The following is a 10,801-nucleotide window of genomic DNA, read 5'->3' as shown; positions in this document are numbered from 1 at the left end:
GAGGAGGAAGAGGAGGAGGAGGAGGAATCTACAGTAGAGGACATTCAGATCACTGGTTTAAAACTTCTCTGTGATGCTGGTCTTTGTCTTTAAGGCAGAACTTTAAAGCCCTACCCAAAAATGTTGCTCACTAAATTAATATTTTTTTTTTTAAATGCATAGGCTATATGAAAACAAGCTGTGTAATTTATAATGCCAAGTATAAATCATAGACTTTATATGTAGATGGATGACACATCTCCACTTCCTCCCACTCTACAAAAGTGAAGCCAAAATATCCTTGATAAGGTAGCTGCCTTCTTGAGATTTGACGTCATTTGGAGCCAGAGTCTGCACAGTGGTGATGGGGGAGCCAATCAAAAGCGAGCATGGCTGCAGCTTGTTAGCGTGAGCTAAGAAAGACACAACTATCCATAATATCTCCATAACTACATTTATAATCAAACTGACACATGTTCTATTAAACAGACTCATGACCTTAATGGAAAGTTAAAGTTCCAGAGCCTCCTGCTCCTTGAAACTTCACTCAGATCAGCTGTCAATCATGACATCTTACCCCCTTTGAATAGAGGTTAAGTCCCGCCCCTTCCGGTGGACCTTAATTTGGAAAAAATATGAACAGTAGTCAACGGCGAGACGAATATTTTTTTGATCCCGTTTAATTCGCCATGAATCACACTTCAATTTAAAACAATTGCAATCAGAGTTTGTTGTAAAACCGTTGAAGTATTAGACTGTGAAAATACGTACATACAGAATGCCCCTTATTTCTCATTTCAGAGCAAACAATGGCACATGACCAGTGTTCACTTTTATGTCGTGTTTGCATTGTATGCAACTACTGTTGTGCTATTCATGAGATATGCAATTTAATGCATGCATTTAAACAACATCCAGGGCTCAACAACAAGGACTGCCCACAAGTAAAATGCCACATTAGGCTAGTAAATCTCGCAACTCACTTGCCCGATCAGACTAGATGATGGAAGTAGCTGTAAGGAGTGAGACGTCTCGCTTCCGACTCATCTCTGTTGAGAGTTGCACACGTGCGGTACCGATCGGGCACTCGCAAGAAAATGGTGGCGGGTACGGACAAAATTTATGAGCTGAAGCGCAAGCGAGCATTTCAATTATCCTGGAAACAGGAGTTTAATTGGGTGGTGTTAGAAGATGTGAGCGAAACTCCAGATTAATTTACTTAAATAAAGATTAAATCTGACAATTAACCTCAGTCTTTGTTGTCATTTGATAACCGCTAATAAATAAAACAATTTGTATAGGGGCAAGGAAAAATGTGCTTTGGGCAAGTAGATTTCTGACCCAATAAAAAAATAACTTTGAACCATGACATCCATCAATATATTAGCATATATATAGTATTTAATGTAAACGTTTAATCAGAAATGACCATCTCTGTCCATGTTTCTATTCTTTCTGGTCATAATATTTTCTGTAGACAGAAAATGGAGACAAAAAGAGAAGAAACCAGGGGGAGTGGACCACAGTCATACTCCAACTCCTGACCTACTGAATATATACCTCACACATTTATCTTCTTCAAGCTATATCAGACAGCCAATTTGGTTCAAAAGTCTGTCCTCAGATTTTTGCTGCCACCTTTCACGACAAGATGGCAGAAGTGGCACTCCTGCCGCCAGCTGAAGCCATCATCTCTCTTCTCTCTCAGTATAATGGTTTGCTTTGCGGCCCCTCGCCCCCTGCAGCTGCTTGCTCTTCCTTCGTTCTCTTCCTCTGATTTTCTGAAGGCAGAGGCAGGCTGCAGCTGACAGGACAGTGCAGGCCAGGGGACAATTAGGGAAGCGTGGGAGAGACAGCTGGACCTGTTGCCAATTACACTGACTTTGACCAGGAACCACATACACACAAAGCCAGCTTAATGGGCTTCACTTCGCACATCTAAGCCCTCTTGTAGACCTACTGTATGTGGACTTTAAGGAATGGGGGAATAAAAAAAAAAGTGTTAGTTTTATTTATTCATCTCTGTAGGTAAAAGATACAATAGTGAGTAAAAGTGCTTTCTTAGGAATAACTTGTGGTATCAGCTTCTACATACATGTGGGGCAAAAAAAAAAATGTAACAGAGCAAGAAAGTGACTGTGAGACTTTTGAAATGTCCGTAAACTGCACAGGAAGCACCGGTTTCATCTGTGACCATCTACATCTAAGAGTGGACAATGTGTTTGCTCCACCATGGTGGGCTCTAGTCCATCATCAGTGGGATATCTTTCCCAGCAGCATGCTCTGCAGCTGCCTGATCCTGCTCTCCTGAGGCAGCGCCAGGCTCTTCTCTGCTCGCTCCTCTTCCTCCAGCAGCTGCTCGATGTAGCAGGAGGTGCCCAGCAGGATGTGGCCTGTGGCCTGCATGGAGAAGATGGTCCATCGGAGAGCCTCCCTGGAAGCACAGCACACAGATACAAAATGAGCTCATGCCTTCAGTAATTCTAATGGGAAATGAAATAGACAAGCATGACAGGCCACACAAGCTGACAAGAAAATGACTTAACAGGAAATATACACAACTGGAGACATCACATCAAGTGAATCGTATCATAAAACGGACATCTACGGAAAGAAACAAACCTCTTATACTGCAATGTGAGCACAAAAGCCCCATATCTGACAACTCTGCGAAATGTAATCCTCTCTGACTGGAGCTCCGTGCCAAAGCTGAAAACCAGCAGATCTCAGCAGCGATGACATAACTCCTCCCAGAATTAATCTCGGTAAAATCTAGCCTTTGTTCTTTTGCAATCTGATCATTGTAACTCTTCCACCCACACAGGTATACACATTAAAATATGAATTTAGGCACTACATGTTAGGGGTTGTGCACAGAATACTGTAACTGGTGTTAATATGTTAGAAAAGCAGCTGATAGAGTAGAAAAATGAATCAGGAAATCAAATTCATTGTTAGTGAGTGGTGGTTGGATTGCAAAGGTGATGATCCGCTGGTATTTTATGGATTAAAACTCATTAAAATGCATCAATTTTCATTTTTAACTGAATTAAACTATTACTAGGAATCCAAATAGTGCTTCAGTAAAGTCACCAGGGAAATGCTTTGACATAAAGAAAACAGAATCATTAAAAAGGTAGAGTGTGTAGCATGTGGCGACATCTAGTGGTGTGGTTGCAGATTGCAACCAATCGAGTACCCCGCCGCTCACTCCTCCCTTTCCAAGACTGTAGTAACGTGAGCTGCTGAGTGCAACACTGTGGTAACGCCGCTCGCCTCGCTCAGAGGCCATCCTTACCATAATAACACTACTTTAGGAGCAACAGAAGTCAGACGGTGGCTGGTAGTACCACGGTTTTGCACTCTGTGGCTCACGTTACGGCAGTTTCTCAAGCGTGTCAAAGAACTACGGTGTCCTTCAGGTAACGTAAAAACGTGAAAGGTTCTCTCTAGAGCCAGTGTTTGGTTTGTCCGTTCTGGGCTACTGTAGTAGCTAGGGCTTTCAAAGTTAACGCAATAATAACGCAAATTTGTTTTAACACCACTAATTTCTCTAACGCAACTTGTGATTTCTTGGTTGTAGTGGGCTCAGTTTTAAAGCTAGAGTGAAGATACTGGCATCATATCAAACTAGAAAACCTAAAGAATCCATCGGTACCAACCATGTCATACTAGCTTCTAGCTAAATAATGCTCCAAACCTAGGCTAAATTTTGGCGAGGAAAAACTGGTATGGCCATTTTCAAAGGGGTCCCTTGACCTTTGACCTCAAGATATGTGAATGTAAATGGGTTCTATGGGTACCCACGAGTCTCCCCTTTACAGACTTGCCCACTTTATGATAATCACATGCAGTTTGGGGCAAGTCATAGTCAAGTCAGCACACTGACACACTGACAGCTGTTGTTGCCTGTTGGGCTGCAGTTTGCCATGTTATGATTTGAGCATATTTTTTTATGCTAAATGCAGTACCTGTGAGGGTTTCTGGACAATATGTGTCATTGTTTTGTGTTGTTAATTGATTTCCAGTAATAAATATATACATATGCACTCAAATGTTGATAAGAGTATCAAATACTTGATAAATGTCCCTTTAAGGTACATTTTGAGCAGATAAAAAAGTGTGATTAATTCGCGATTAATCACTAAAAAACTATGGACAATCGCTGTTGACAGCCCTAGTAGAAACATGGTGGAGCAACATGGCAGACTCTGTGAAGAGGACCCGCTCCCTTTGTAGATATGAAGGGCTCATTATAAGCCAAAGAAAATACAATTCTTAGTTTCAGGTGATTATACACTAATGAAAGCATTGGTATGAATATTATATTCCATTTCTGCCCCCAAAATGTTACACACTGTTCCCCTTTAGTTCCATAACAGTTCAACAAAACAGCATAATAATGAGAGGAGGTTTCAGATATTTGACAGGCTCTTTCACTCACTTCAGAATGTTTTTGGCAGCGTAACAACGCAGGTCATAGGACACAGAATAAGCACCGTAGAGGGTCGCTTTGACGTTCAGGCAGCCAATGAAATCCTTGGGGTTGGTTTTGTAGAGGTCAAAGGTCACCTTGGCCACATCTGTCCTGTGCTGTGACCTGCACTCACTGAGCTGATCTCTGGAGGGGCTGCTCTGTGAGGCGACAGGGACGGAAACATGAGTCGGGTCAAAAGAGTACGGACACATTGCGTTGGTGTGATTGTGGCCAGCAAACTGGGACAAATGACACCCAGCTCCACCAGCAGACAGCTGGATCACAGACTGAAGCAGCTCCTGCCAGTGATGACGGGGACGGCAAATGACAATGAAGCCAGGTCAATGTGAGGTCACCACAGTAAACATGTAGAGGGTGGGATGCAAATCACTGCATGCATCAATTTCTATGGAAATTAATTGCTTTTGGGAGAAACACCATTCACACTGGTTGATACCTCAGGGTCTGATTAATATTCAGCCCCAGCCTTTGATTCTTCTCTAAATATTATGAAGGAAAAAACTAATCTCTGGTGTTCTGCCTTTGCACAATAACTGGCTTATTGCTCCCCTATTCAGTTTCAAGGATACAATATTTACTGATTAAATTTCACTGAAAAAAATCAAATGGATTATTCTTCAGTCTACAGACCCCTCTATCATCCATATTCATGGCTTCAGTCACTACATCAAAGAATCACTGGCATAACAAACGCTGACTAAAAGGAGTCAATCAATATGTTGAGCATCACACTGTGCAGCTGATCAACAGTGCCACCTAGTGGCGGATGTGAATAGGATCAAACACTATATCATACCAGATGTGGGGTCCACTTGTGGCCCTCCTCCAGGACCATGAGGACAGCGTTTTCAGGCAGTGTCTGGAAGAACTCCTCTGTGTCGACCCCTGTGCCGTCTTCATCCAGCACCAGGACGCCGGCACACGATACACTCAACGAGTCGCTGACCTGAGAGAAGAGCAGGCACAGAAGGGAACATTTCAGATATGGCCCTTTATACAGAGATAGAGCATTATTACAGCCAGATACCAAGGGCTCTTCTCATTTCTCGATTTTGTGCCTCCTCGCTCCTCCAGCTCGGGACCCAGAAATCAATCTCAGCGCTCCATCTTGAAGGACATCGAAATTTTAAAATGCATCTCGAGGAGCGAGGAGGCTTGCCGGAGGAGCTATATCACTGAATGTAGGCTACACACAATTCAACTGCTATAATCGTGATATGATGTTTACAAGTGCAAACGGCTACTAAAGGCAATTTATTATATCAATAAGAACATTCTCTTGTATTCTGCACGAATTTGCTGTATTTCTTGTTGTCATAGAAATAGGAGTGTGTTATATATAAATATATATAATAGGCCTATATACTGTATATATCACTCAATCTTATTTATTACATGGCTTTGTTGAATACTACGGTCTGTTATTTCTATATATAACAGACTGTTGCTATGGATGCAGTTCTGATGTTATTCATAACTGTAAATTTGCAAAAGTAAAACCTCACTTTAATATTTTCAAGAAAGAAACGGAGCTATATATTAAGACAATAACTTCAGCAAAAAACATAAAAGGCTAGTAAAACAGTGAGACTGTGCTCCCAATTTAATGTTTTTACTCAAGTTATTAGTTATTTATTTATTCATATTGACACCTGGCATGTTATATGTTACTTTATTTTATGTTTGTTTTTGTTTATCCCTTCATTTCCTTTATATCCATTTACCCATGTATCAGTTTAATTGTTTATTAAATTGTTAACAGATTAAAAATTAAGTTTTTTTTTTTTTTTTAAAGTCTAATTTTTGTTAATGCGGGAGGGACTAAGACCCAAGGAGAAGAGGCGAGGAAAGGAATCGAGGATGTACAAACTGGGAAATGAGAAAGGCCTCAAGTGTACACCTCCAATGTCTCGTGAACTTTCACCAACATGAGCCTCACAGACGGTGAAGCAATAAGCGAGTCACAGGCCAGTCTGTCTGCGGTCATTTTAATCCTCCATGTTCCATGTCACGTCTTTATGATTTCAACTGTTTGAGTCACCGTGTGATCATCATCCACCCTCAGCTACATCACAGTTCCTCGTCAGCCCTTTCAACACCTCACACCCTCTCCTCACCTTGTTCAGCAGGTCTTCTAGCGTGTCGGCCATGATGCCCTTCTTCACACTGCGGTCGGCATTCGTGACCCTGAAGGGCTTCGGCCGAGGAGCTCGACCCGACAGGAGCTGCTGGGTCATGGAAGCGCTGGCCGAGACGCTGGCAGTCACACACCTGAGAAAAGATAGAAGACATAATTAAACTTCAACCTTCTTATCAACTACTAACTGGTGATTGTTGACGATCACATCCAACCCACGGAGAAGTGCTCTTACTTGGAGAGGGAAGACGGAGTCAGAAGGGTGAGGGACTTCATGGCGTAATCCATCTGAGAGCACCTCGACCTGCATTTGGAGGTAGCATCAGTTTAGCAATTAGACCTGCAAGGCCACATATCACCACTAGCAGGATAACATTACTAAGAAGAAGCAAGTAGCAGCTTTTAGTGACTATTGCAGCTTGAAAGTTAACACATTTTATATTCCAACGATAAATTAAGGCCAATGATCTAAATTAAGTTCTGGTACTGCATGCCCCCGTGTCCAGGCCTCTATGTATACATCTATAATTATCTATAATCTAGGCCCGCAACTAACAATTATTTTCTTTGTCGATCAATCTGGTTCAATGTTGTTTATTTTCTCGATTAATCGATAAGTTGTTTAGTTTATAAAATATCAGAAAATGGTGAAATGTCAATCGGTGTTTCTCAAAGCCCAAGAAGACGTCCTCAAATGTCTTGTTTTGTCCACAACTCAAAGATATTCAGTTTACTGTCATAGAGGAGTAAATAAATCAGAAAATATTCACATTTAAGAAGCTGGAATCAGAGAATTTAACGTTTTTTTCTTTAAAAATTTACTCAAACCGATTGATCGATTATCAAAATAGTTGATGATTAATTTAATAGATCGATTAACAGCTCTATTCTAATCTGTAAACAAACCCATTTCACAACAAAGTCCTGATATAAAGACACAGAAATCAACAACACATATATTCTTATTTTCATACAGAGGTGAAAAGCTGTTGTTCTCACCGTGTGTGAATATAATCCTTACAGTGGTCGTTGTGATCCTCAAGAGCTGCTCCGACCTCCACTAAACCTCACTGATAACATGTACTCTCTTCTCTTGTTGCTGTTTCTCGCACCACTTTGTCACTGAACTTTGTGCCGACTGACTGTTGAGCTTGTTGCAAACTATATTGAGTAATTCTCCACGAACACTCCCACTGACCCTCCCTCCAGTTTGTTATATACAGAGACGTGATTACATCAGCTGAGCATCCTAAAAGGGCCTCTGTGAGCAGTTTTCATTGGAACTACTTTCTACTGTGAAGAAATAGTCCCCATTAAAACACACTGACTGTGTGGTTTGTGGACTTTAGCCAGATTAACCTGGACATTGTTATTGGAAAAATTAAAAGACATTAAAATGTAATGTTTCAATGCTTTGAGCTGCACAAAGTGAATTATATTTAACTCCACTGTATTGAAGTGGGGGCAGAAAACTTCTATCTGCGTGTCTGAATCGCAGTTTGGGTTAAATGAGAACATATGATTTGTGTAATTTGGACAAAGACAATACAAAGATTTGTGATAAGACAACCAGAAGTCTTGTAAATAACATTTGTTTTAAGGTTCCTGAAGACAGCAGATTTGTCACTTGTGGTCAAAATGTTCATTTCCAGCACATTTTCAAAATAAATCTGATTTCAAACACTTTCTTGATGTCAAGCTAGAATGAAATTAACACACACGGACATCAAACAGGTGACTGCTGCCATGTTCTAGTTGAATTTTCTACTATAATACAGGTATTTGGGTATTGTACGCATTTTAAATTCCCATTATTTCAAAAGGGAAAACTATTCCAAACGTGTCCCAGTTTATTTCCTACAACGTCTGAGACAACTCTGGTAACAATGGTACCTTACCCTTTGTCTCTGTCAGAGATCGTGTAATGGACAGTAGTGTAATTGCTGTTAAGCACAAATCTGGAAAATTTCCCAAATTAGGTCACAGGTCAATGTTCACCACATGTTATCTCACAAACTGGTGTGTCACCTTATGGAGACAATGAGTGACCACACCTCTTAATGTTATCACATCATGTTACACAAGCTACAGGTAGATCACCTGCGAACACTAATAAAACTCAGGGATCAATATGAAAATGATGTGACAGAAATGGTACAATTTTAAGTTTTTGGTAGGAAGAAGCAGAGTCATAGCTACTATAATAGTGTGTTTCTCCTTCCTTGTTCCTCAAATGGTTTAAAAAGTAAGATGTAAAAATGTGTCAGAAGTGACCTGTTTCACTGAAACAACTGCTGTGACATTAAGAGAGATATACTAAAGTACTGGTCCACTTAAATAATATGCAATATTTTCAGGTGGAATTTAATTTCATTCTCACTGTGCAATATCATTTTACACTTGTGCAATTTTTGAATAGTCTGTTTATTGTCAATACTGTATATACTGCTCCTATTTTTATACTTCTTTCTATTTAAATGGTTCATATTTTGTTACACTTTGTTTAGCTCTTTTTTTTTACTGTATTAGATGATGCTTCTTGTTTTTTGCACTATCCCCTTTGCTGCTGTACACTGCACATCTCCCCACTGAGGGACTAATAAAGGAATATCTCATCTTATCTTATATAAACTTTAGTACAGATGAAAGGACACACATTGCTGTTCTCTCACACAATTCATATGCCATTTCCAGTGGCTCTATTTCACTCCTGCACAGCTGTGGCATTAGGAATGAAAATGGAGGAAATAGGAAGAAAAGCTGCACACATATGGAGAACACACACTCAGTCCTGACATTACGCATTAAGCATGTTGTTTGCCTTCTGGGCAGGCTATAATCCTCTATTCATGTTTATTGTCACACTAACTAAAATAACAAATTGGGAATTCGGGCTCTGTTTGAGTAACAGTTCATACAACCAACTCAGGGAACTAAAGAAAACCAGCTTCTTGTTTTATAAAAAAAACAAAACAATGTTCAACATTCAGAAAGAACAAGACATCCTGTACTCACAATATGGACAGACTGAGGTAGAAAAAAATAATTAATTATATATATTATATTTTGATAAGGATAATATATCAGTAATTAATTTATATTTCTGTATGACACAGATTAAAGGTAATAATTATAGTAAGAATAATTCTAAATAATAATAATTTTAGTTAGACAAATTTAGGAAGATTTAATTAGAGTATATATTTATATATGGCTCAATAAGGAAGCTGGTTAATAATTAATAATTGACTTATGGAGAAAGGGTGGGATTAAATAAGTTTGTACTTCTTCTCACTCCTTTTTGAATTTGTAAATGAAGGCATCAAGTGTTGACAATTTATTTGTCTTATGCTTTTCATTGTATGTAAATACTACTTCTTTATGACTGTCCACTTGTTGGTATGATCATTCTTTTTCTTTCTTTTTTATTTTATTTTTTGTATTCTACATGTGCGAAATAAATTTTGAAATGAAATTGAAATGAAGGAACTGGAGAAAATCAGCTTTTTGTTTTCTAAGAAAACATATGTTCAGCATTCAGAAAGAACAAGACATCCTGTACTCACAATATGGACAGACTGAGGTAGGAAATAATAGACTTTTACAGCCACTAAGAGGGAGGTTTGATACAGAGAAAACAGGAGAAACTGGTCACCTTTGTCTCAATACAGAGAGAATAGCAATACCACCATAATGATCACTAGAAATGCACTGGTTTCTATGAAAGGTGTGCAACACCTTGTTTAATATTTCACAGAACAAAATATGATGAAAGCTAAATTAAAATTCGATTAAATTTATTTTTATATAGATAGAATTTAATTTTAATTTAGCTTTCATCATATTTTGTTTTGTGAAATGTTTTGTAAAAGACAAATTGACAAAAAAGTGGAGCAACAGTAAAATATTCAGACTTACTTGAACTTTTCTCCAAGGTGCGTCACAGCCTCAGCACTAATTAGCAACACCTGGATTAGACTGATTAACGACTACAGTCTGCGCTTTTTTGGCTTCTTTCTCTTCCGTCTGTCTGAATGCTAACTCACAAACATTTAAACAGTTGGCTGTCCAGTTAAGAAGTTGGAATAATGAATATATTTGACGATGTGAGGAGTCGTCTTTCACCAAACTGCTGGAACGTTAAGCTGATAACACTAAAACGTGTAGAACTATCGCGAGACTTGCTG

General features: G+C 39.3%; 1 protein-coding gene across 2 annotated transcripts; it reads right to left on the bottom strand.

Annotated features, from left to right (window-relative positions):
• Positions 1-643: 643 nt before the first annotated feature.
• On the bottom strand, positions 644-10,787 carry cidec (cell death inducing DFFA like effector c). 2 transcript variants are annotated; one of them, XM_037778354.1, is made up of 6 exons: positions 10,533-10,787; positions 6,850-6,918; positions 6,595-6,748; positions 5,274-5,423; positions 4,424-4,614; positions 644-2,413 (listed from the first exon to the last, which is right to left on the bottom strand). In XM_037778354.1, the coding sequence occupies exons 2-6, from the start codon at positions 6,900-6,902 to the stop codon at positions 2,233-2,235; spliced, it is 729 nt and encodes a 242-aa protein (XP_037634282.1). In that variant the 5' UTR covers positions 6,903-6,918; positions 10,533-10,787; the 3' UTR covers positions 644-2,232. The 2 variants fall into 2 exon arrangements, with proteins under 2 accessions (XP_037634282.1, XP_037634349.1); XM_037778421.1 differs by lacking the exon at positions 10,533-10,787 and adding an exon at positions 7,614-7,762.
• Between the last annotated feature and the right edge of the window lie 14 nt (positions 10,788-10,801).

The sequence above is a fragment of the Sebastes umbrosus genome, chromosome 1 (assembly GCF_015220745.1).
Source record: "Sebastes umbrosus isolate fSebUmb1 chromosome 1, fSebUmb1.pri, whole genome shotgun sequence".
In the NCBI taxonomy this organism is placed as follows: domain Eukaryota; kingdom Metazoa; phylum Chordata; class Actinopteri; order Perciformes; family Sebastidae; genus Sebastes; species Sebastes umbrosus.
This window is presented reverse-complemented; position numbering and strand designations above follow the sequence as displayed.

Coding starts and splice junctions, on each gene's coding strand:
- cidec (XM_037778354.1), bottom strand. CDS start 6,902: ATGGATTACGCCATGAAGTCCCTCACCCTTCTGACTCCGTCTTCCCTC. Junction 4,615..5,273: donor ACAAGTGGACCCCACATCTG/GTATGATATAGT, acceptor GTCGCCTCACAG/AGCAGCCCCTCCAGAGATCA. Junction 2,414..4,423: donor GCTGCCAAAAACATTCTGAA/GTGAGTGAAAGA, acceptor CTGTGCTTCCAG/GGAGGCTCTCCGATGGACCA.